Source organism: Chamaea fasciata, unplaced genomic scaffold (assembly GCF_029207755.1).
Source record: "Chamaea fasciata isolate MVZ Bird 193981 ecotype frontalis unplaced genomic scaffold, bChaFas1.0.hap1 SCAF_31, whole genome shotgun sequence".
In the NCBI taxonomy this organism is placed as follows: Eukaryota; Metazoa; Chordata; class Aves; order Passeriformes; family Sylviidae; genus Chamaea; species Chamaea fasciata.
Window position 1 is genome coordinate 1,794,270 of NW_027094116.1, and position 22,330 is coordinate 1,816,599.

The 22,330-nt window shown below is 60.7% G+C and overlaps 4 protein-coding genes across 18 annotated transcripts; 3 read left to right on the forward strand and 1 right to left on the reverse strand.

Moving 5' to 3' along the window:
* The first annotated feature begins 41 nt into the window (after nucleotides 1-41).
* AQP10 (aquaporin 10) lies at nucleotides 42-2,556 on the forward strand. Its single transcript, XM_066206836.1, has 6 exons — nucleotides 42-721; nucleotides 1,341-1,467; nucleotides 1,563-1,700; nucleotides 1,787-1,905; nucleotides 1,977-2,194; nucleotides 2,265-2,556. The coding sequence occupies exons 1-6, from the start codon at nucleotides 509-511 to the stop codon at nucleotides 2,554-2,556; spliced, it is 1,107 nt and encodes a 368-aa protein (XP_066062933.1). The 5' UTR covers nucleotides 42-508.
* Nucleotides 2,557-2,900: 344 nt separating this feature from the next.
* Nucleotides 2,901-12,438, forward strand: ATP8B2 (ATPase phospholipid transporting 8B2). 11 transcript variants are annotated; one of them, XM_066206722.1, is made up of 27 exons: nucleotides 2,901-3,034; nucleotides 3,765-3,816; nucleotides 4,473-4,586; nucleotides 4,735-4,833; nucleotides 4,991-5,052; nucleotides 5,164-5,236; nucleotides 5,614-5,687; nucleotides 5,823-5,902; nucleotides 6,111-6,269; nucleotides 6,348-6,436; nucleotides 6,510-6,706; nucleotides 7,423-7,631; nucleotides 7,810-7,853; nucleotides 7,928-8,093; nucleotides 8,163-8,351; nucleotides 8,560-8,675; nucleotides 8,827-8,991; nucleotides 9,069-9,180; nucleotides 9,305-9,410; nucleotides 9,529-9,670; nucleotides 9,756-9,939; nucleotides 10,129-10,352; nucleotides 10,644-10,727; nucleotides 10,909-11,154; nucleotides 11,241-11,379; nucleotides 11,466-11,596; nucleotides 11,677-12,438. In XM_066206722.1, exons 1-27 carry the CDS (start codon nucleotides 2,982-2,984, stop codon nucleotides 11,962-11,964), a joined length of 3,597 nt encoding a protein of 1,198 aa, XP_066062819.1. In that variant the 5' UTR covers nucleotides 2,901-2,981; the 3' UTR covers nucleotides 11,965-12,438. The 11 variants fall into 11 exon arrangements, with proteins under 11 accessions (XP_066062819.1, XP_066062820.1, XP_066062815.1 ...); XM_066206723.1 differs by having other exon boundaries at nucleotides 2,907-3,034; nucleotides 3,765-3,823; nucleotides 5,617-5,687; XM_066206725.1 differs by lacking the exon at nucleotides 2,901-3,034 and adding an exon at nucleotides 3,155-3,210 and having other exon boundaries at nucleotides 3,765-3,823.
* Nucleotides 12,439-13,162: 724 nt separating this feature from the next.
* IL6R (interleukin 6 receptor) lies at nucleotides 13,163-16,725 on the forward strand. 5 transcript variants are annotated; one of them, XM_066206799.1, is made up of 10 exons: nucleotides 13,163-13,344; nucleotides 14,041-14,286; nucleotides 14,369-14,492; nucleotides 14,839-15,023; nucleotides 15,101-15,225; nucleotides 15,334-15,478; nucleotides 15,559-15,602; nucleotides 15,730-15,808; nucleotides 15,891-15,999; nucleotides 16,074-16,725. In XM_066206799.1, exons 1-10 carry the CDS (start codon nucleotides 13,254-13,256, stop codon nucleotides 16,258-16,260), a joined length of 1,335 nt encoding a protein of 444 aa, XP_066062896.1. In that variant the 5' UTR covers nucleotides 13,163-13,253; the 3' UTR covers nucleotides 16,261-16,725. The 5 variants fall into 5 exon arrangements, with proteins under 5 accessions (XP_066062896.1, XP_066062892.1, XP_066062893.1 ...); XM_066206797.1 differs by having other exon boundaries at nucleotides 13,164-13,344; nucleotides 15,101-15,264; XM_066206798.1 differs by having other exon boundaries at nucleotides 13,165-13,344; nucleotides 15,104-15,264.
* A 494-nt stretch (nucleotides 16,726-17,219) lies between these two features.
* Nucleotides 17,220-21,839, reverse strand: SHE (Src homology 2 domain containing E). Its single transcript, XM_066206811.1, has 6 exons — nucleotides 20,836-21,839; nucleotides 20,090-20,216; nucleotides 18,973-19,281; nucleotides 18,376-18,526; nucleotides 18,153-18,272; nucleotides 17,220-17,735 (listed from the first exon to the last, which is right to left on the reverse strand). The coding sequence occupies exons 1-6, from the start codon at nucleotides 21,217-21,219 to the stop codon at nucleotides 17,549-17,551; spliced, it is 1,278 nt and encodes a 425-aa protein (XP_066062908.1). The 5' UTR covers nucleotides 21,220-21,839; the 3' UTR covers nucleotides 17,220-17,548.
* Nucleotides 21,840-22,330: the final 491 nt, after the last annotated feature.

Genomic DNA, 22,330 nt, shown 5'->3' on the forward strand with positions numbered 1-22,330 from the left:
TCATGGGTTTGGAGGCAGATTCCCCCCGTCCACCAGGATGACACTTGGGGGGCTGCCTCAAGGGGTGGAGGTGGTTGCTGGGCTCCTGTGCCTGCACTGCTCCCTTCTTACTTTCCTCTCCCATTTCCCTGCCCGATGCTGTGCTAATGCCTCCCCTGGGCCACTCTTGAGGGTCTGGCCCAGCCCAGAGGCCTTTCCAGGACCTCTTCATTAGTGTTGACTGCAGCTGTGGCTTGGGCAGGGATGTGGCAGGGATAAAGGGAGTTCCTGGCTGGGAAATACTTGTGCCTGCTCACCTGAGTGAGGTCTTGGCACCCCACAGCCACTTAGGGATCAAGGTGCTTCCACCCAGCCTGGCGCTCCTGGGGTGCAGCATTGTCACACGGTGTCCCTGGCCCCACATGGGACTCTGGTCCCCACCAGGCGTCTCCCTTGGTGCAGCCATGATTGGTTTAAAGTCTGCACATAATCACCCACCTGGCTCTAGGGCTCATAAAACCTGCTGCGAATGAGACATTTACGCCACTGCCACTGTCGCTGCTGCTACTGCTGTTGCTGCTGCTACTGCTGTCGCTGCTGTCACTGCTGTCACTGCTGCCCCTGCCTGGTCAGCACTATGGGCACCACTTCTTTCTTGACGAGGGCCCGGAGTCTGCTCCACATCCGGAATCAGCTGGTGCGAGAATGCCTGGCTGAGCTGCTGGCCACCTTCATGCTCATAGTAAGCAGGGCAGGCAGGTGGGCTGGGGCTGGGGGGGTGGGTCTTGTGGGTGGGACAGGGCTGATGGTGGGGTGGTGGCAGGTGCCAGGAGTCCCAGGGCTCTGCTGCTTGCCCCATGGGGTTGGAGGGGTTTGGGGCTGCGCTACACTCAAAAGTGCAATTCAGCACCGCCTGTCTTCCCACTTGGACCCTGTTCCCACAGCATGGTCCGCCCTGTGCCGTGGCTCTGGTGCAAACAGGGTGTGGTGCTGGACAGTGTGTGCCTCAATACCTCCTGCCTCAGAGCAGGCAAAGGTTGGGACTCTGGTGCTGTTCTTAGCATTTGAGCTGCATCCCACGATGGTAAATGGTGTCCCTGGGGCTATGTTGTGGTATCTCTTCCCCAACACCTCCCCACAGAAAGCAGTTTACTTAATTGCTTATAATTTGGTTGCTTTGCCATCAAAACCACAAGCAAGGGGAGTAACCACCACCCTGTCTGGTGTCCAAGTACTGAGGAGCAAAACCAGGGGGGCAGCACCAGCATAGCCCTTGCCTTGCTGCCCTGCAGTATCAGCGGTGGGAGGGTCTCCACACAAGGCCACCAGGACTGAGGTGGGACTACTTTCCTCTTCTCCAGATAATCACCCTGGGCAGCTCTGCACAGAAGATCACCAGCTCTGAGGTGAAGGGGAATCTCCTCACCACCTACCTGGGAGGTGCCCTGGCTGTCATGGTGGGCGTCTACACTGCAGGGGGAATTTCTGGTGAGATAGAGGAAGGAGTCCCTACTCTTGCTGTCCTCTGGCTCTGAGTCTCCCAGGACCCTCCATTCCCAGCCCTTCTCCCTACTCCATTGCAGGGGCCCATATGAACCCAGCATTCTCCTTTGCCATGTGCCTGATAGAGCAGTTTCCCTGGTGGAAGTTTCCCATCTTTGTGGTTGTGCAGACCTTCGCATCTTTCATATCTGCTGGAGCTGTTTACATCCTCTACTATGGTATGGGGGCTAGCATTGGGCTAGAGAACCCTACAGTGATGGCTGGGGTGGCCAGGCTAATGGACATGCTCTGCCTCTGTCCCAAGATGCCATCTGGCACTACAGCAACGGGACCCTTACTGTCTCTGGTCCTCGAGAAACTGCCTCCATCTTTGCCACTTACCCGGCTGACTACGTCTCCATCACCAATGGCTTCTTGGACCAGGTGGGTGCCACTGTCAGCTCCCCCAGCCCCCTCAGTCCCCGTGGTGCTGAGCTGCTGCGTTGTCCTTGCAGGTGATCGGCACAGCGGTGCTGATGGTGGGTGTCATGGGTATCATAGATGCCCGCAACAAGGCTGTCCCCAAGGGCCTGGAACCAGTGGTTGTGGCTCTCTTGGTGCTATCCATTGAGTCCTCCATGGGGGCCAACTGTGGCTGCCCCCTGAACCCTGCGCGGGACTTAGGGCCCCGGCTCTTCACCTATGTGGCAGGCTGGGGCCCCGAGGTCTTCAGGTGGGTAGAGTGAAGGGGGTGAGGTGGAGATGGCAGGGATGATCCCCAGCCCACCTGGTCCCGTCCTCAGCAGGGGCAATGGATGGTGGTGGGTGCCACTGGTAGCACCACTGCTGGGAGCCGCCGTGGGCACATACCTGTACCACCTCTTTGTGACTTTCCACCACCCGGAGGAAGAGAGCGAAATCCTGGCAGAGCAGAGCTCCATCGTTCTAGTCAACACCGCCATCGACCCAGACGTTCAGATGTCGCCCAAGGAGAAGGACACTGGGGAGACAGTGCCTACCGGGTATCCCCCACCACCATGCGCCAGCAGCACAGTCTCCCCCACAGTCCCTGTCACACCATTAAAAGAGTCCTGAAGGCCCCGGGTGTCTTTGTGTATGGACATGGGGGGGCAGGGATACGGTGGAGGCCATGCCCCCCAGCCCCCAGAGGAAGGCCGGCCAGGCCTGGCTGCAGGGGGACCCCAGCCTGGGGGACACGTACTGCTGAGTGTGGGGGTTGCCCCCCTGGGATCTGGGGCTGTCCCCGGGACCCCCGGCATTGCCCCCTGGCAACCTGTGGGGCTGTCCCTGGCCCCCCGGGACCTCGTGGAGCCGCCCCGCTGGCCAGGACGCCGCCGGGGTTGCAATTTGGGCCGCCCCCCGCGGCCGCGCTCCGTCGCTTCCCCGCGCCCCCACCTCACTTCCGCCGCCGACCGGCGCCGCCGCGGCCATGGGGAGCTGAGGCGGCGGCAGAGGCAGCGGCCCCGGCCCGGCCCGGCCCGGCCGCCCGCCTGCTCCCCATGGGCTGCGGGGCCGCGGGACATGGAGCGCTGCGCGGCCCGCCGAGCCCCGGGTAAGCGGGGCCGCGGTGGGCCCAGGAGAAGCCCGGGCGGGTCCCCATCGGGCCCCAGTGCGGCCGTTGCCCCAGTAACGCGGCAGGGCGGGGCGAGAGGGGCCGGGCCCGGGGCCGTGCCCCGGGAGATGTCCGACGAGCGGGTCCGCGACCCCGACGGGGCGGGTGGATGCGGGGTGAGCACGGGGGAGGAGCAGAAATGGAAGCCGGGGGGTGCAGAGTTAGGAGTGCAGGGCTGCAGCTAAAAGGGGTTGGGGGGGCGCGATTGGGAATCCAGGAATGCAGCAAAGCAGGGCTGAGGGAGCAGAGGTGTGATCTGGGGGTGCAGGGCTGTAAGGGTCTGGTGACCTCGGGGTGCCAAGCTGGGGGAGCAGATAAGTCAGATGGGGGATGCAGAATCTGGGACTCTGGGAATACAGGTAAGTAGAGCTGGGTGTCTAGCAGTGCAGGCTTGGGGGGATCTGGGGATGCAGAATTTAGGGGTGGAGGTAGAGTTAAGCAAGGCTGAAGCTCTAGGTGTGCAGGGGTACAGGTCCTAGCATGGGGGAGCACAGGCCACATGACGCAGCTGGGGAGACTTCCTGTTCCCTGCCTTCTGGGATTCTGGGACTAGCTTGGCTCTCAGGATGGAGAGGAGATTGGGGTGTCAGGGTTCAGGGTCTTGGAGCTGTCTGGCTGCAGATGTAAGGAGTGTCAGGGAGCATGGGGGTGACAGGGTGCTGTGTTGCAGAGGAAGAGCGTCGAGTGCGAGCCAACGCACGGGAGTACAACGAGAAGTTCCAGTACGCAGTGAGTGAGGGGGGCCTGAACCCCTTCCCGGGGGTCCTCGGGCAAGTTTGTGGGGTTAGGGTCTGAATCACCCATACCTCATTGGGGGGGCAGGGGAGGGGGGAGCTGTTATGGCTACAAAATAGATGTTTGTCCCTGAGAAAATGGTGCTGATGACATTAATGCCAATACAGCTGTGGGGCTGGATGAGCACAGTGCATTCTGTGTGGAGGATTCAGCCTCCCATGCTTGGCCAAGGCCAACAACCCTCTGGCTCTGCCCAGCTCCCAGCCTGGTCCCACATCCCAATGTGGATCATGGGTCAGCTTCTGAAGGTGCCTGGGGAGGGCAGTGCTTGACCTCCCCCCATGCTGAAGGTTATCCCTGGCTGCTCCAGAGCTGGTTGCGGAGAGGGGAGAAGGGGGTCTGGGTTGGGGTCACCCTTGTGGGGGCCAGGTGCTGCTGCTGGAGGAGGCTGGTCCCAGGGTACCGGCTGGTGACTGAGACTGAGGAATTGGCTTCCCAAGGAAGCTGCCAGAGGTAGCACAGGAGCAGGAGCCTGACCCCCCAAAAGAGCACAGTAAGCCACAGGCCCTGCCCTCCAGAGTGATCTGATCTTGGGGGGGCCTCAGCAGCCTGTAAACCCCCTTCTTGCCCCATCCGTCCCTAGAGCAACTGCATCAAGACCTCCAAGTACAACATTGTCACCTTCCTGCCTGTCAACCTCTTCGAGCAGTTCCAAGAAGTGGCCAACACCTATTTCCTCTTCCTCCTCATCCTGCAGGTGAGTGCGGTCCTTCCCTGCCTGGGCATACAGCAGGGCTCTGAGTAGTCCCAAACTTTGGAAGTGGAGAGATTTGGCACCCTCAAGCAGGGGCAGCATGGTCCTGAGGCTGGCTGGTTCCCATGTAATTCCTGTTCCCTGTCCCCAGCTGATTCCTCAGATTTCTTCACTCTCCTGGTTTACCACCATCGTGCCTTTGGTTCTTGTCTTAACCATCACAGCTGTCAAAGATGCCACCGATGACTATGTGAGTGGTTCCCCCTGCGTCCCTCTGCCCACTGGGCAGGGGGTTGAGATGCTGTGCAGGAGTGTGGTGTCCAGAGCCATGGCATTTGAGATGGTGTGGGAACACAGGACCCCATCCCCAAGAGGTTGACCCTTCTTTCTCTTCCCCTTGCTCCCAGTTCCGCCATAAAAGCGACAACCAGGTGAACAACCGGCAGTCTCAGGTCCTGATCGGTGGAGTGTGAGTGTCATGGGCACAGAGCAGTGGAGAGGGAGTCAGGGACCCTGCAGGATGTGGCACAGGGCAGTGGGCAGGGCTCCTGCCTGACTACAGTATGCTGTCCCTCTACAGCCTTCGGCAGGAGCAGTGGATGAATGTCCGTGTTGGAGACATCATCAAGTTGGAGAACAACCAGTTTGTGGCGGTGAGTGCAGCCCTGAGACAAGTATGGTTCTAGCAGGGTGGGTGGCACACAGGGACCATGGAAGGGTGTGGTGCCACTCCCGCTTTGCTTTTGTGCTCCTCCATCACTTCCCAGGATGGGGACATTAGGGCTTTCCGACCTAGAAGTTGCATTTATATTGGAGAGTTGGAGCCATGGTGGAGCCATATTTTGAACTCTGGGGATCTGGGCACTTGCAGCAATGGTGGCTAGGCTCGGGTGCAAAGGATACATGGGGTTAGGGACAGCCTTTGCAGATGCTCCAACGAGTTCCAAGGACATCCAAGGGCCAGGAGCTTCCCTGGGGAAGGCATCAGGGAGCCCCAGTGTTGGCACAACCCTTCACAAATCTCTCCCAGCAGGCTGACCTCCTCCTCCTCTCCAGCAGTGAACCGCATGGGTTATGCTACATAGAGACTGCAGAGCTGGATGGGTAGGTGCCCCTGCTTGCCTTGGGGGGCCCAGGGAAGGCAGGATGTGGGAGTGAGAGTGAGCTGCTGGGCAGCGCCTGCGACGGCCCTCCCTGCCAGCTGTCTCTAACCCGCATGTGGCGCCTTCTTGCCTGCAGAGAGACCAACATGAAGGTGCGTCAGGCCATCCCTGTCACCGCGGAGCTGGGGGACACCAGCCAGCTGGCTCGCTTTGACGGTGAGTGCCTGCAACCAGCCCTCTGCCACAGGGCAGCCCCCATGTTTCTCACTCCATCACCCTGGCTAGACAAGGACCAACCACGTGGCATTGTCATACTGTGGCTCAAAGCGGATCTCTGGGGAGTCAGGGATGGTGCTGGGAGCTCTGGGATGGAGCTGGCCATGTGGAGAAGGCAAGTCACAGCTGAGCCGTACTGTGCACCCAGGTGAGGTGATTTGTGAACCCCCCAACAACAAGCTGGACAAGTTTGGTGGGACACTGTACTGGAAGGAGGACAAGTACCCCCTGAGCAACCAGAACATGCTGCTTCGGGGCTGCGTCCTGCGCAACACCGAGTGGTGCTTTGGCCTCGTCATCTTTGCAGGTGGGCTGAGGCGGCAGCTGCTGCTGCGCTGCTCAGAGGGGAGGGAAAGACACCCCCTGATGCCTTCCCACTCCCCAGGACCCGACACAAAGCTGATGCAGAACAGTGGCCGGACCAAATTTAAGCGGACAAGCATCGACCGGCTGATGAACACGCTGGTGCTCTGGGTATGCAGAAGGGAGGTCCTGGGAGCCCTGGCTCTGCCCCAGTCAGGGCTCTGATGTACTGTCCTGTCCCCAGATCTTTGGGTTCCTGGTATGCATGGGAGTGATCCTGGCCATTGGCAATGCCATCTGGGAGCACGAGGTGGGCGTCTGCTTCCAGATCTACTTGCCCTGGGATGAGGGGGTGCACAGTGCCTTCTTCTCTGGCTTCCTCTCCTTCTGGTCCTACATTATCATCCTCAACACTGTGGTGCCAATCTCGCTCTATGTGAGGTAGGGCAGGGGGCAGAGGGGTGGGCAGGGGCTGGATGAGAAATTAGGGGTGCCCTCTGGGGAGGGGAGACAGAGATGAAGATCCACAGGCATAACGGTGTGTTCTGTGGGTGGGTGTGGGCTACTCTCTTGGTGACAGGCCGTGTCTGCCTTCAGGGATGCCCCAAGACCTGAGGACCCCACAGGTCCCTCAGGGCCCCCCGGCTTTGTCTGTCTGGCTGCTTGTCTCTCCCTGCACTGGCTGCACACTGGCTATTTTGCTCTGCCCTCCTACAGCTCCCAGGCTCCTGCACTGTCCCCTTCTCTCTCTCTTTTAATTTCTCTCTCTTTTCGTTCCCTAGCATGGGTTCTGTCACTCTTAGCCCCGAGGTAAGAATGTGTCACCCCCACCCCTCCCACTAGCTCATTGCTGTCTGCCCTGGGGGCTGGGGAGGGGTTCACGGTTCTAAGGTGTGTGAGATGCCTGGGGAGCCCCATGGGCTGCCCCCTGGGTGCCTTGCCTCAGTCCCCAGCCCTGACTTCGTGGTGGCTGTCAGCAGGAATGGGTTGCAGGCCAGCCCCTGGGAAGGGTGTGGGAGCTAGCAAGCAGTGGGGGGCACCTGGGGTGCTGGAGTGCCCAAAGCACTGAGGGTCTGGGGTGGGCATGTGTATGCCTGTCATTGGCTCAGCACAGTGTGCTACCCTGCCCCAGTGACACCCAGCCATCCTCCCTGCAGCGTTGAGGTGATCCGGCTTGGGCACAGCTACTTCATCAACTGGGACAAGAAGATGTACTGTGCCAAGCGCCGGACGCCTGCTGAAGCCCGCACCACCACCCTCAATGAGGAGCTGGGGCAGGTGGAGTACATCTTCTCTGACAAAACTGGCACCCTCACCCAGAATATCATGGTTTTCAGCAAGTGCTCTGTGAACGGGCACAGCTATGGTAAGTGCCAGCTGCCAGAGCCAGGCTGGGACTGCCCACAGAGTGGGGTTACACTGTGTCCCCACCTCCATTCAGGGCAGTTAGGGGACAAGAGGGCTTAGCTAGAGCATTGTGGGGTAGCAGCAACTGCCATGGTGTTGGGTCTCTGTCGTGGTTAACTCCATACCCTGTTTTGCAGGTGAAGTGCAGGACATGCTGGGTCACAAGGCAGAGCTGGGAGAGGTAAGGGTGCTGTCAGTTTGACGCCTGCCCATGCCAAGTGCCACAGGGGGTAACCTCAACTTTGCCTCTGGCAGAGGTCAGAGCCAGTAGACTTCTCCTTCAACCCACTGGCGGACCCACGGTTCCAGTTCTGGGACCCTAGCCTACTGGAAGCCGTCAAGCTAGGAGACCTCCACGTGCACGAGTTCTTCCGCCTGCTCTCGCTCTGTCACACTGTCATGTCCGAGGAGAAGAGTGAAGGTAGGCTTGGGGCAGGATCTATCCCTGTGGGTCACAAGACACTGTCACTGACCCCCAGGCTGTCCACAGGGGAGTTGTTGTACAAGGCACAGTCCCCGGATGAGGGAGCGCTGGTCACAGCTGCCAGAAACTTTGGCTTTGTGTTCCGGTCCCGCACGCCCAAGACCATCACAGTGCATGAGCTGGGTCAAGCCGTCACCTACCAGCTGCTGGCCATCCTGGACTTCAACAACATCCGCAAACGCATGTCCGTCATCGGTAAGGTCCTGGGCATGGCACAGGGACTGTGGGGCTGGGAAGGCCATGTGGGGCTGCAGCAATGAGGCTCATTGTGGTGTGCTGGGGGACCAGTCCAACACTGATGGGGATGTGACTGTGGAGGCATTGGCAGGTTGATGGCTGGGGGTCAGAGTGGGACCTGCTCCTGCACCCCTGAGCCAAGCATCTTATCTCCTCCTCCCCGCAGTCCGCAGCCCTGAGGGCAAGATCCGGCTGTACTGCAAAGGTGCTGACACCATCCTGCTAGAGCGGCTGCATCCTGTCAACCAGGACCTGACCGGCATCACCACCGACCACCTCAATGTGCGTGGGACAGGGTCCTGCAGGCAGGGTGGGGAGGAAAGAATGGCTGCCCAAGAGCCTGAGCTGGGCTTGTGCCCTGTCCTAGGAACACCACTGGGGTCTGGGGACACCATCAGGGTCTGCCAGCACACCCGGCTCTGACCACTTGCAGGAGTACGCTGGCGAGGGGCTGCGGACACTGGTGCTGGCCTACAAAGACCTGGAGGAGAGCTACTACAAGGACTGGTCCGAGCGGCTGCTCCGAGCTGGCAGTGCCCCTGAGGCTCATGAGGATCACCTGGCTCGGCTCTATGATGAGGTGGAGCATGATATGATGGTAGGTGGGCTGAAGGCTGAGGCTGGTGGTGGCTGGGGGCAGCCCCTGCTGACCTCCCACCTGTTTGGGTCCTCAAGCTGCTTGGAGCCACAGCCATCGAGGACAAACTGCAGCAGGGGGTCCCCGAAACCATTGCCATCCTGACACTGGCCAACATCAAGATCTGGGTGCTGACAGGGGACAAGCAGGGTGAGGCGTGGCTGAGGTGCTGGCGGGAAATGAGGACGATTGTGGGCTGGATTCCACCTGCCTGGGATCTCTACTGCTCTTTCCTGAATGGACTCTGGCTCAGCCCCTGGTTTCCTGTCCTCAGAAACAGCTGTGAACATCGGCTACTCCTGCAAGATGCTGACAGATGACATGACAGAGGTGTTTGTGGTCTCAGGCCACACTGTGCTGGAGGTGCGAGAGGAGCTCAGGTGAGGGTTGAGGGGCAAAGGACACAGACCAGTACCAGTGCGGGGCGCAGCTGCGACTGGGGGAGCTAGAAATATGGAAGGGCCCTGAGATGGAGCCCCGTGTCCCCTCTCTCCTCAGGAAAGCCCGGGAGAAGATGATGGATGCATCACGTTCTGTGTGCAATGGCTTCTCCTACCCGGAGAAACTCTCCTCCAAGCTTACCTCTGTACTGGAAGCTATTGCAGGCGAATATGCCCTGGTCATCAATGGGCACAGTCTGGTAGGACCCTGGGAGTGCCAGGCAGGACAGGACCCTGTGCCTGGCTGTGTACCATGACACCAGCTGTCCCTTGCTCTCCTTGCAGGCCCATGCACTGGAGGCAGACATGGAGGTGGAATTCCTGGAGACAGCGTGTGCCTGCAAGGCTGTTATCTGCTGCCGTGTCACACCCCTTCAGAAAGCCCAGGTGGTGGAGCTGGTGAAGAAGTACAAGAAAGCCGTGACTTTGGCCATTGGGGATGGGGCCAATGATGTCAGCATGATCAAGAGTAAGGCCTGGGATCTGGGGAACGACAGGAGAGGCAGGCCACCCCCCTACACCATCCTGGTGCTTGTGGGAGCCTCTGTGCTCACCCCTCTCTGCCCCACAGGAACCATGTGCCTGTGCTGGGGGTGCTGTTCTCATCCCTGGTTCTACTGGCAGTCCTCTCTTCACCCGTCTCTCCTTCCCTCCACAGCTGCCCACATTGGGGTGGGCATCAGTGGGCAGGAAGGCATCCAGGCTGTGCTGGCCTCCGACTACTCCTTCTCCCAGTTCAAGTTCCTACAGCGCCTGCTCCTGGTGCATGGCCGCTGGTCCTACCTGCGCATGTGCAAGTTTCTATGCTACTTCTTCTACAAGAACTTTGCCTTCACCATGGTCCACTTCTGGTTTGGCTTCTTCTGCGGCTTCTCAGCACAGGTAGGTTGGTGGCTTTTCTCACTGAGAGCTGGGGAGGGTTTTCCTGCAGGGCTCCTCAGCTCTGAAGCATGTTCTGGTCCATGGACTCCCTACGGGGATTCATCCTGAGCCAGGAGGCACAGCCTGGCATCCAGCATGCAGTATGTGAGGAGCCTGTGGTCAGGGTGGGCAGTCCTGGGGAGCTGGAGATAGCTCTCCTGTCTGTGCAGCTGTGGGCACAGGGACTTGGGAGCTGGCTGGGGCACAGGGCAGGCAGGTCTCGTGCCCTGCTGAGTGCCCTATTCCATACAGACAGTGTATGACCAGTACTTCATCACTCTGTACAACATTGTCTACACATCGCTGCCTGTGCTCGCTATGGGTGTCTTTGACCAGGTACGGCTGGGGGTAGTGAGAGGTCCCTGTGCTTGTGAGGAGTCTGTACCACTTCCCTTCGTGCCCACCCTGTGGGAAGAAGGGCTGCCTGGGTGCTTGAGTCAGGCTGTCCTTGTCATTCTGTGGGCTGTGGTGGAGGCTGTTTCTGCCCAGGGCTAAAGGGAGGTGCCCATGCCCCCAGGATGTGCCAGAGCAGCGGAGCATGGAATACCCCAAACTCTATGAGCCTGGGCAGCTGAACCTGCTCTTCAACAAGCGGGAGTTCTTCATCTGCATTGCCCAGGGCATCTACACCTCCATCCTCATGTTCTTCATCCCCTATGGCGTCTTTGCTGATGCCACCCGTGATGACGGTGCCCAGCTGGCCGACTACCAGTCCTTTGCTGTCACTGTCGCCACCTCCCTCGTGATTGTCGTCAGTGTGCAGGTAGGGACGTGGCTATTCAGCCCCAGACACTCAGGGCACCCCAGGCATCCCCTGAGCCCCGTCTCCTCCTGCATCCCCCCCCCTAGATTGGGTTAGACACAGGATTCTGGACAGCCATCAACCACTTCTTCATCTGGGGCAGCCTGGCTGCCTACTTTGCCATCCTCTTCACCATGCACAGCGGTGGCCTCTTCCGGATGTTCCCTAACCAGTTCCGCTTTGTGGGTGAGTCCCTGTGGTGCCCCATGCTCCCCACCCCAGCAGGGTGTTGCCTCGGCCTGGCCCTCACCGGATTCATTCTTTCCGCCCAGGTAATGCGCAGAACACACTGGCCCAGCCCACGGTCTGGCTGACCATCGCCCTCACCGCTGTAGTCTGCATCATGCCCGTTGTGGCCTTTCGCTTCCTTAAGCTGGACCTGAAACCAGAACTCTCGGATACGGTGAGAGTGCATGGCTGTAGGAGTGATGACAGGGTCCTAGCCCTGAGGAGAGGTGGTTCCACCTGGCCCTGTGTCCCCAGGTGCGCTACACTCAGCTGGTACGGAAGAAGCAGAAGACACAGCACCGGTGCATGCGGCACACGGGGCGTGTGGGCTCACGCCGCTCTGGCTATGCCTTCTCCCATCAGGAGGGTTTTGGGGAGCTCATCATGTCTGGCAAGAACATGAGGCTCAGCTCCTTGGCACTCTCCAGCTTTGCCCCCCGTCCCAGCACCAGCTGGATTGAGACCCTGCGGAAGAAGAAGGGCTGTGAGGGCAGCAGTGCTGGCAGCCCCAGTGGCACAGCTGACAAGACTCTCAGGGTCTGAAACTGGACGGGGTCACATCCACTCTGGTGCAGCTGGGGACTCCCCTCCTCTGCCCCTCGGAAGGGCAAAGCCACTTGTCGGTGGGGTCCAGTGATAGGAGCAGAGGTGATGTGAAGGCCAGTTCTGAGGTTTGGAGGAGTCTGTCTGGACTGTTGCCTTCTAGCCAAAAAATAGAGTCTTTCCCTCCCCGGGGGGGGGTGGATGGACGGATGGATGTCACCACCATTACACACCCCCCCCCACCTCCACCCCGCTCCGCTCCTCCTTCAGTATTCAACTCCACTGAGTGCAAATGCCCCATCACACATGAATGTATCATGCCAGAGGTGCAGGGCTCTGGGACGACTGTGGCCTCTCCGTGCCCTTCACCCACGTGTCTTTTTTTTATATAAACAAAAAAAGGAAAGAAAGACCCCTCCAAAAAATAGCAACCAAAAAAACCAAAAACCAAAACCAAAAAAGTAAGGAAAAACCCTCTGAGTTTACAGAGTGACTCATTTCTTGGCTGGGTACAGGGAGAAGGGGGGAAGGAAGGTCACCCTCCTTGCCCCCCTGCCTCAGGGTTCACCAGGACAGTGGGTGCTGGGTGGGAAAGGGGAAGTGTTCTGTGCTACAGGGGAGGCTGGGTGTTGGCGGCTGCCGTGATTTACTCCCGCGCGTGGTCTTGCGCAACCCTCGGCCTCTGCTTCCTCCCTGATCCTCCTCGCCAGCTCCCGCGGGACTGAATGCTCCTGGGGTGTGGGTGGGCAGTGGGGGACCCCCGGGGAGTCTCTGGGGCTGTTGGGGTCCCAGGGACGCGATACCAAAGAGGAGCTTGTTAAGACGGTTGTTGGCGAGGGCTGGAGAAGATCTGGGGGAGTTTTGGGGGTTATTTCGGTGGAGGGGACGCGGATCAGGGTGGATAGTTTATGACGCGTTTCTATCTGGCGGAATAGTATCATTTTATGGTTCCTGAGGTAAAAAAAAAACCCAGATCAGATTATTATTATTATTATTATTATTATTATTATTATTATTATTATTATTATTATTATTATTATTATTATTATTATTATTATTATTATTATTATTATTATTATTTTAAGAAAGAAAATAATGTTCTGAGCAGATTCTGCCGTGTCCCGTATCCGGGGGAGACGGGGGGAGGGTACGAAAGAGGTTCCGGGGAGCAGGGGGTGGGGGGGGCTGTGTCGGCTCGCCCGGCCCCCGGGCGCACGTGCCGCCCCGCCCCTCCGCCCGGTTTCACAACCGCGGGCGCCGCCGATGTTTTTCTGTCCGGGACTGGGCGCATGGCGCGGCCGCCGGGGCCGCTTCTCCTTCTCCTCCTCCTCCGCCTCCTCCTCTACCTCGCCGCCGCCGGGCGGCCCTGCGGTCCCGCCGGTGAGTGCGACCGGTACCGGGCGGGGCGGGAGACGGGGGTGGCCCTGAGCTTCTCCCGGTACCTGGGCCTCGTGGATCCGGGCACGGGGAGGGGACACATGCGGTTCCCTGCCTACCCCGAAGGAGCTCAGCCGGGCCCCGGCAGACGGGCGGGCGGTGGTGCGGGGCACTCCTGGAAGTCCTGGGAGCGTGGGGTGCTGTGTCCAGGGTGTTGGATGGGTATTGGGTGCTGGGTGCTCTGTGCTGGCTGCTGGGTGCTTGGTGCGCTCCCAGCAGCAGGAGCCAAAGGGAACAGCAGGTTCGTACTGGCTGACCTTTGGAGGGAGCCGGGAGCGCTGCCCATGCCTGACCTGGGCTGCCAGCCAGCGCAGTCGCTTAACCCCTCTGGCACTGGATTCCCACCCAGAGGCTCCCGGGACCACCAGTCCCAGTCTGGCACCTTCCCAGAGCTGTGCTCCCCACCAGCAGACCCCTCAATACACAGCTCGCCAGGTGCTGTGGTGCCCACCCCTATTGTGATGCCAGGGGTCCAGTACCCCACTATGTGAGGAACCACTGCCACTCTCCAGCTCAGTGCCCTGACTCCCAGCAGTCACTGGACATGGGGAGCAGATGATGGGGTGCTTTCCATTTCCAGGGACACCCACTGGGCCTGGGGTCTCATCTTCATCACCTGGTGCCCTCTTGTCCCTCCAGGGCTGTCACGGGACACAGTGTTGGGCCACCTGGGAGCCAATATCACGTTGACCTGCCAGGACAAGGTGCCTGAAAATGCCACGGTGTTGTGGCAGGTGAAGGAGCAGGGGGCAGCAGGAGGCTGGGGGCAGACGCTGGCAGAGGGTAACATGCTGCTCCTGCGGCGGCTGCGCTACGAGGACTCTGGGCACTACAGCTGCTCTGTGGGGAGCCACCTGCTGCGCTCCCTGCGACTGCTGGTGGCAGGTGGGTCCACGCTGGGGTGGGAATGTCCCTGGCCGCATTGCCTGTGATGGCCCCTGTCCCCCAGCACCTCCCTGCCTTGCAGAGCCCCCTGAAACTCCCCAGGTCTCCTGCTACCGGCGGAGCCACGACAAGGATGTCCTGTGTGAGTGGCCACAGCAGGAGAAGCCATCCCCAGGGACACGGGCCATGCTCTGGGTGAAGCGGAGGTGAGTGCTGTCACTGCATCCACGATGGGCTGGGACCCCAGTAAGACAGAATATGTCCCTCTCCATGGACCCTTTCCCTGGTGTCATCCAGGACCCCATGGCTTGGGATGCTTGCCTTCCTGCAGACCCTTTCCCTAGCAGCTACTGGTAGCCCACTGCACAGGATGTGTTTCTTCCCCATGGCCTCATTCCCCAGTGCTGCCTGGGACCCCATGGCACAGAATGTATCTCTCCCCACAGACCCTTTCCCTAACACTGCCAGGGACCCTACAGCATAGGACATGTCCCTCACAGCTGCCCTGTGCCTAGAGCATGCTGCAGCCCCCCCTGAGCTGTGACCTCACAGGTTCGTGGCTGAGAATGCCACAGAGCAGCGGTGCCGCTACTTCTCCAAGGCACGGAAGTTCGTTTGCCGGGTGAAGGTGCCACCTGGCACTGATGACACCAAACCCCTTGTGGTGTCCACATGCGTCAGCAACAGTGCTGGTGGCTCGGCTGGCGAAGACAAGATCATCACCCTCAGCAGTGTCCGTGAGTGCTGCCCCTGTTGCTGGGAGCTGGGGTGGCTGAGGGTGTAGTGCCAGGCCCTAAGCCCCACCCATCCCCAGCAGTGAAGCCAGACCCTCCAGTCAATGTGACGGTGGAGGCACTGGAGAAGGCGCCACAGCGGCTGCAGGTGAACTGGTCCTACCCCTCATCCTGGGACCCCCGTTTCTACTGGCTCCGCTTCCAGGTCCGCTACCGCCCTGAGCCCGCCCCAACCTTCATGGAGGTGAGACCCCGCTGGCTGGCATGTTGCTTGTCCCTCGCCAGACTGTCCCCAGCCCTGTGTTCCCTTCAGGTGGATCAGGTGACAACAACTTGGCTGGACATTCGTGATGCATGGCGTGGGACGAAGCATGTGGTGCAGGTGAGGGCGAAGGATGAGTTCGGCCATGGTGCATGGAGCGAGTGGAGCCAGGAGGCTGTGGGTACCCCCTGGACAGGTAGGAGGGAAACATGGGGCCCTGAGACTGGGGACTCCGCATGGGGTCTCCCAGTCTCATACTCCTCCCTCACTGTGTAGACCCTTGGCACCTCACCTCTGAAACAGAGCCTTTCAGCTCACAGGTAACAGTGGTCTCGGCCCGGGGAGCATCACACATTCCTGAACGGGTCTCCTTTCCCCGTGTGGGACAAGGGGACACCAGAGCATGTGGGGCGACCTGTCCCATTGTGCCCCTCCCACCTTTTGCAGGTCCCTGTGGAAGATGGCACCTATGGGGTGACACTGCCTCCCAAGCTCTTCGGGGAGGATGATAGTAATGGTGCTGGTGGTGAGGAAGGGTCCCTGGACTGGGGGTGGAGGACAGGGACACCCAGGTGCCACAGTGAGCCCATCCATTCTCTCTGTGTCAGGGTCTGCCATGGAATCTAGCACCCATCCTGTGGCATCCCCCTATGCCTTCCTGGTCATTGGAGGGAGTCTGCTCCTTGGCATCGCCCTGTTTGTTGGCATCGTGGTGAGGTGAGTGCCAGGGGGACTGGTCCAGGGGACTCTGTCTGCCCCCCCTGACCTGGAGCCTCTCCTTTTCCCTGCAGGTACAGGCAGACGTGGTGGACAAGTGGGCAGATGACCAAGCCAGAGGGCGAGGGGCAGCACATGCTGGTCCCCCTAAGCCTCCCCCCTCCCGCACTCAGTGATACCCCTCTGCTCTCACACCCTGTCCCCTCAGTCCCTGGAATGCTCCACATGACTCACGCAGATTATTCCTCCTCAGGGCAGTAGCCAGGGGCTGAATACACTGGTAGGTGCTTGGGGGTTGGGTGGGGGAGTCCCAGGGCTGTGATGTGGCTCTGGGAGCAGTTCTCCCCCACTGTCTGGTAGCTCTGTGGCTGGGACAAGCCTCTGAGGAGGGAAATCAGTGCTGCCCCCCATGGAGAGGCAGCTGGTAAGGGCCCCAAACGGAGTCCTGGGGCGCACCTTCCGCACCGTGGCCAAGCAGGAGTGACAACGCTGGAAGCATGGCTGCACCAGAGCATGGGAGCTGGCCTGGGACCGGGTTTGGGGGTCCTGCAGGAAAGGGCCTGATCCTTACAGTGCCATGGGTGTTGGGGAGGGAGGGAGGGAGGGAGAGAGAGCCTGGCTGGATCAGTCCCATACCTCTGCTCCAGCCCCCTCAGGGCTTCTTTTTAAAGCACATGTTGAGGAAACAATGGGGACAATGTGGGTCAAATAAATGCTTTGGATTTATACTGGAATGGCTGCTGGGAGCGGGGTAGCAGAGGGTTGCTGCAGCCTGCCTGTTGCCTGGGAGTGGCTCCAGTGGAGTTGCACCACCACTTCATTCCCCCCTACCTTGCTGCGCCCTGTAACTATGCCCCCCCTGCTTCCCGTGTATTCCATGCTCCGTTTGCACTGGTGCCTCCCAGGCTGCACCCCCTGTGCTGTGCACGCCTTCATGCCACAAACCCCCTTGCCTGCGTCCCCAGGCCATGCCTCCTCTGTCATGCACTGCCCACCCCATACTGGGTTTTGCAACACTCCGGGGAGCTGCAGCTGCACCCGGGCAGGAAACCACAGGACAAGGGGAGAGGGTGCTCAGCACCCTGGGGACAGCGTTCCCCTTCCCTTCTGCTGGCCCCATTCTATAAAAAGCCTGGCAGGATGCAGATGTGCTGTTCAGGAGCCCCAGTACCCCATGGCCCCGAAACTGGTGACTCCTGCGAGCACAAGGCCCATCCTCCCAGGCCCCCATGACCACTGCTGCCTCTCAGCCAACAAGTTTATTTTACTAGATCATTACATGTCCCAGTCTCACTGCGTGCCCCTACCTCGGGCACGTGGGCAGCCCCATGACAAGTCGGTTCTGGCACAGGGTGGTCAGGATTTGTCCCAGCAAAAGGGGGACAGCCCTGCTGGAGTCCAGGAGTGGGGTCCCTTCAGGACTGAAGACATGACAAAGGGGTTCTCGCTGGACCCTTGCCGTGATACATGCCCGTTGCTGTGGCTGCACCCTGTCTCATGCCACAGAGGTGGGGGTGCAGATCACTCGGGGGGGTGGCATCAGCAGACGCTAATGCAGCTTGCAGTGGACGGGGTGCAGCAGGGCCATGTGCTCAGCCCCCTTGAAGGGCAGCTTCTCAGTGGAGTAGTAGTGCACAACTTCAGGGATGCTGGCGAAGACGCCGCTGGCCTGGCTGAGCGTGTACTTGTTGTCCTTGGTCTGGGCCACGATGATGTGGACGCAGCCCTGGCTGGTCCTGGGCGGCCAGCAGGCATCAGTGTTGCAGTCAGCCCCCCCCGGCGCCCGCCTGCCCCGCGGCCGTATCCACCCCTGTTTGTTCCCGTCCCGCTCTGATTGTTTCGGCTCCAGGGGCTGCACTTCCTCAGGAAGGAAACGCCAGTGGCGCTCCCGACAATATGCCGGGGAGGGGGACACGCCGTACCACCCCCTCCGCCCCAGCTCCACACCAGTATGCCTGGGTCCCCCCGTAGATCAGATCGGGGGGTGCCATCCCTCGGGATCTGGGTGCTTCCTCCCCATTAGGGCTTTGATGTAAACAACCAGGGGAAACTCCTGCTGCAGCATTGCCCCAGGGTGGGGATTAGCCCCATCTCCCCAGGGTGGGAACCCCCGGGGCCGGGACCCCCTATTCTGTGGCCATCCCGACACTCACTTGAGCGCGATGGAGTACTTGCCGCTGCCAGTCTCGCTGGTGCGCACCAGGTAGCCGGCTTCCCGGCACGTCTGCAGCCGGCTCTCGGCCTCAGCCCGCGTGATGGCCCCGTGGTACCAGCTGTGGGGGGACACAGGGAGGGGACGCTGAGCCTTGGCAAAACATTGGGCACTCCATCCCTCCTCGCCCCGTTTCCCGCACGTGGATCGGCCTCTCAACTCACGGCTGTTTCTCCAGTGCCAGGGCAGGGTCCACCCGCTCCCCCTCGTTGTACTCGGTGCCCACTGGCTTCAGCATCTTGGGAGTCCAGCTCTTCTGGCGTAGATGCTGCCGCAGTGTCTCCTCCTTAGGACGCTCTGAGCCCTCAAACTGGACTGGGAGGGACAAGACATGAGCCCCCAAAGCCCCTTCACTTTCGATCCCCATCTCTAGCTCCATCCCTTTCCCCAGCCCCACCACCTTCCCCATTGCCAGTCCTAACCCCTTCTCCAACCACATGCCTGGTCCCCATCTGGTCCAACACCCCACCATAATAAGGGATGTCTTCAGTTACATTAGGTTGCTCAAAGCCCCATCCAACTTGACCAGGCAGGCACCACCTCTCTGGGCAACCTGTGCCAGTGCCTTGCCACCCTCAGCCCAAGAAAATTCTTGTATCTAAAGTGCTCCTTATAGTTAAAAACTATTGCATCTTGTCCTCTTGTGACAAGCCCTGCTAGAAAGTCTGTCCCCATCCCTGTGCCTGTTGTCATCCCCATCCCCATCCCATGCCTGTCCCTTCCCCCCCCATCCTCATTCCCATCCTGTCCCTGTCCCCTACCTGACAGTGCTTTGACAATCTGCTCCTTCTTCCACTCCCAGGGCTGCTCATATTCCCCCGCCGGGCGCTCATCATTCTCAGGCAGGCGCCCATCACCAGCCCTCACCCTGCGCTCTGGGGTCCCCCCGGCTACCCCCTCCCTAGGCTCATAAGGGGTGTCATAGAGCTGTGGCTCCTTCCCTGCCACCTCCTTGCCCCCCAGGCGCTTGGCAAAATCCATTTTGGCACCCCCTTCCCCAGGCTCTCCACGACCATCCAACAGCAGGATGGCTTTGACCAGGGGGTCCTTGGAGCCACGACGACGGATTTCTGTGGGGAAGAGGGATGATGGGTCAGGGATGGGTCTGTGTGTTCCCTGAGACCCCGCACTCCCACTACCAGCCCTCAGTGAGGGATGCATGCCGGGGACCCCCTGCTGGCAATGCCCCATTGGGAACCAGCTTGGGAGGAGCTGGAGCAGGAAAGGGCCCATCCTCATGGCGCCTGGTCTGCTGTCCAGCCCTGAGGCTGCTGGCGCCACAGGCACAGACCCACGCCAGTGGGGCCAGCTGGGCTCCACGGCAGCAGGATGCTACACCCCAAGCTGGAGCTCAGCTGTGCGGGAGGCCACCCCAGGGGCTCGCCCCTCCCAGCTCTCTGCTTTTCCCCACAGCGCCAGTCTTTGCCTAACAGCCTGGGCTGCCCTGCATGGAAAAAAAACATCAGCAGCAAATCTTTTATTTCCAGCTTCCGGCCCAGTCAGTTCCTGTTGTTGTGGCCAGCTGGACAGTCGCCACACCAGCTGGGGTGTTGCTGGCTGGGGGGCATGGCCATGGGGAACTCTTGGGGGGTGGTACCCTGGGATGACTGGGGGGGCATTGAGAGCTTTGCACTGGCCACATGGGCCCGCTGGATGATGGCAGCAGGTCATGGCAACGGTTGAGGGGCCGGCCAGCATGGGTCAGTGTCCGGCCTTGCTCCCACTCCTTATCTGGCCCTGCGCAGTCGCAGGAAGCAGCAAGCAGCTTTCCTGTTCCTGGAGCCTCCTGCACCGGGTGGCTCCAAGGGCAGCCACAGACTCTTGGCTGGGGAGTGGTGCCAGCTGCACTGCTGTAGCACGGCTCAACATGGCACATACCTGTGATCATCTGCTGGGCATCATACGGCTCCATGTACCCATCATTCTCCCCTAGGCGCTCGGCATCCCGCTGCCCCTTGGTCCGTTTGGCATCATAAGGGTCTGCGTAATCCTCCAGGATGATGACCTGAGCAGAGAATAGGCATTGGGGGTGGTGTCCACATGCATTGCTGGAGTTCTCAGCAGGGGTGGCAGAGATGCCACCAGCATAGAGCCAGGCAGGAAAGAGGTACACTGGGGTCTCCAGGGAAGGATGGTAGCTTATCTAGGGTAAATGGAGTCATACCACAGCCGCAGAGGAAGCACCCAGTGGCACCTTTGGGTGGGGGCAGTCCAGACCATTCCTATGCACCTCAGTGGTAGTGAGGATCCTGGGGGGAGCTCTGGGACCCTTTTGGGTGACAGCAATCCCCCTGACTGGTTCCCAGTCTTCCCAAGGCTGTGCAGGGGTGAAACACCACCTTCCCAGAAAAGCTTTACATCAGCCTTTGTTTAACCAGAAGCTGAGCTCTGGGACATGCAGGCCATGATGAGGATGCCTGACGACACCCCCATCCCCACATGGGTGATGAAGGGCAGTTGGGATGAAAGCAGCTTTGAAGGAATTTAAAGGCAGTGGAGCCAGGCAAGATAAGAGGACAAAGTCAACCAGGCTAATGAGTTGGAGACCAAAGCAGTTAAAGCTGTCAGTGCTTTGCACTCCCCACATCTCCCCCTCTGCCCCTGGCTCCCAGACCTTGCCTTACCGTCTCTGTCTTGGGGGGCTTCCCCTTGTCCTGCTCGGGGACAGGCAGGCCGGCAGCCAGGGGTCCAGGGTGCCCCTTCCCGTTTTTCTCAGAAGCCTCCACCTTGATAAGGCGATTGATGTAGGTTTTGGAGGGTCCCTCCGGTGTGCCTCCCTCCACCCGGGAATTCTTCCACATCTTCCCAGTGGCAGCCTGGAGTAGACCCTGCAGGTTGTCCCGTGACAGCCGGCTGCCCCCTTCCTTGCCACCTCCAGCCGCCCGGTAGCCCCCCAGCTCAGCGGTTGAATTCTTGCGGCTCTTCCCAAGGCTACTGCTTCCCGGCCGAGCCCTCTCTGAAACCGTCTTCAGGTTGGATGGGAACTCCTTGAACCACTTGGCCGCCATGGAGACGGGGAGACGCAGGGTGCCGCAGCCCCCCCCGGGCTCCTCGACACCCCACGGCTGCCCTGCCGGCTCAGGGTCGACTCAGCCGGGGGGCCCTGGGCAGCCCGGCTGCCCCCAGCCCTGGAAACGGGATCCTCTGCGGACTGGGGCCAGCCCGGGAGCGTGGATGCGGGCCGGGGGACCGGGGCCTTCGTGGGGGGCTCCAGGTGTCCGTCGCCCCGGCGGGGACAGCTGGTGGGTCCCCAGGGGTGCTGGCTCCTGGGGCCCGGGGAGGGAACCGCGTGCCCTCGGAGGTCCCTTGGCCCGGGGAAGGGTCTCGGAGGGGGCCGGAGTATCTGCTCCAGCAATGGGTTGAGTCAGGGGGTCTCGCCGGGTGTCGGAGAAGTCCGGCCGTGGTAATCCCGGGGAGGTTCCAGGGGTCCGCTGCTCCTGGGAACGGGGCCCTTGGGGGTCTCTCCGAGCTCCGGAGGGCCCGGCCTGGAACGGGCAGCCGGGGGGTCCCGTCGCGGCTCCTCGGCGGGGCCCGTCTCCGGGGGCTTCGGGGCTTCGGCGATGGGTCAGGCCGGCCCGGGGGGCCCCATGCGGAGGCGACGGGACGGGACGGGCCGGGGCCGGGCCACGGGGCCAGAGGGGCCGGAGCGGGTGGCAGGGCCGGCGCTCTCCGCCCAGATCCGGAGGGGGCGGCCCCGGGGAACGGCGCGGCGGCAGCCGGGCAGGCAGCCGCGGCCCCGGCGGGCCCGGGGAGCCGTGGGAAGACATGGAAACTTCGGTGGGGGTCCCGTCCCGGTGGGGCTGAGACACCTCGTGACCCTGCCTGGCTGATGGGACGACCTATGGATCCCGCGGATGGACTGTACGAGTGGACCCCCGGGCAGAGACTCCAAGGACAGCACAGACCAACATGCGTAGGTCCCTTCCATAGACCCCGGGCGTAAACTGAAGCCTGGGCATGGACTCTGTGCTCCCTATGGATGGAGAACACAACCCCGGTAGCCCACTGTGCACAGCCACCTTTACAAGGACCTCGTGCATAGCTTCCCGTGCACAGCCTGACAGGGCACAAGCACTGTGTTCGGCCGTGGTTCGCACCACACCAGCCAAGTTCTACATC

Bases quoted from the DNA above. Each gene is read 5' to 3' on its own strand.
- AQP10 (XM_066206836.1), top strand. From the start codon at position 509: ATGAGACATTTACGCCACTGCCACTGTCGCTGCTGCTACTGCTGTTGC. The intron at 1,468-1,562 runs GTGAGATAGAGG...ACTCCATTGCAG, and splicing joins CACTGCAGGGGGAATTTCTG to GGGCCCATATGAACCCAGCA. The intron at 1,701-1,786 runs GTATGGGGGCTA...CTCTGTCCCAAG, and splicing joins TGTTTACATCCTCTACTATG to ATGCCATCTGGCACTACAGC.
- ATP8B2 (XM_066206718.1), top strand. From the start codon at position 3,004: ATGGAGCGCTGCGCGGCCCGCCGAGCCCCGG. The intron at 5,903-6,110 runs GTGAGTGCCTGC...CTGTGCACCCAG, and splicing joins CCAGCTGGCTCGCTTTGACG to GTGAGGTGATTTGTGAACCC. The intron at 11,380-11,465 runs GTGAGTCCCTGT...CTTTCCGCCCAG, and splicing joins TAACCAGTTCCGCTTTGTGG to GTAATGCGCAGAACACACTG.
- IL6R (XM_066206795.1), top strand. From the start codon at position 13,254: ATGGCGCGGCCGCCGGGGCCGCTTCTCCTTCTCCTCCTCCTCCGCCTC. The intron at 14,493-14,838 runs GTGAGTGCTGTC...GTGACCTCACAG, and splicing joins ATGCTCTGGGTGAAGCGGAG to GTTCGTGGCTGAGAATGCCA. The intron at 15,809-15,890 runs GTGAGGAAGGGT...TCTCTGTGTCAG, and splicing joins TGATAGTAATGGTGCTGGTG to GGTCTGCCATGGAATCTAGC.
- SHE (XM_066206811.1), bottom strand. From the start codon at position 21,219: ATGGCGGCCAAGTGGTTCAAGGAGTTCCCATCCAACCTGAAGACGGTT. The intron at 20,217-20,835 runs GTAAGGCAAGGT...TTCTCTGCTCAG, and splicing joins AGCCCCCCAAGACAGAGACG to GTCATCATCCTGGAGGATTA. The intron at 18,273-18,375 runs GTGAGTTGAGAG...GTCCCCCCACAG, and splicing joins CTGGCACTGGAGAAACAGCC to CTGGTACCACGGGGCCATCA.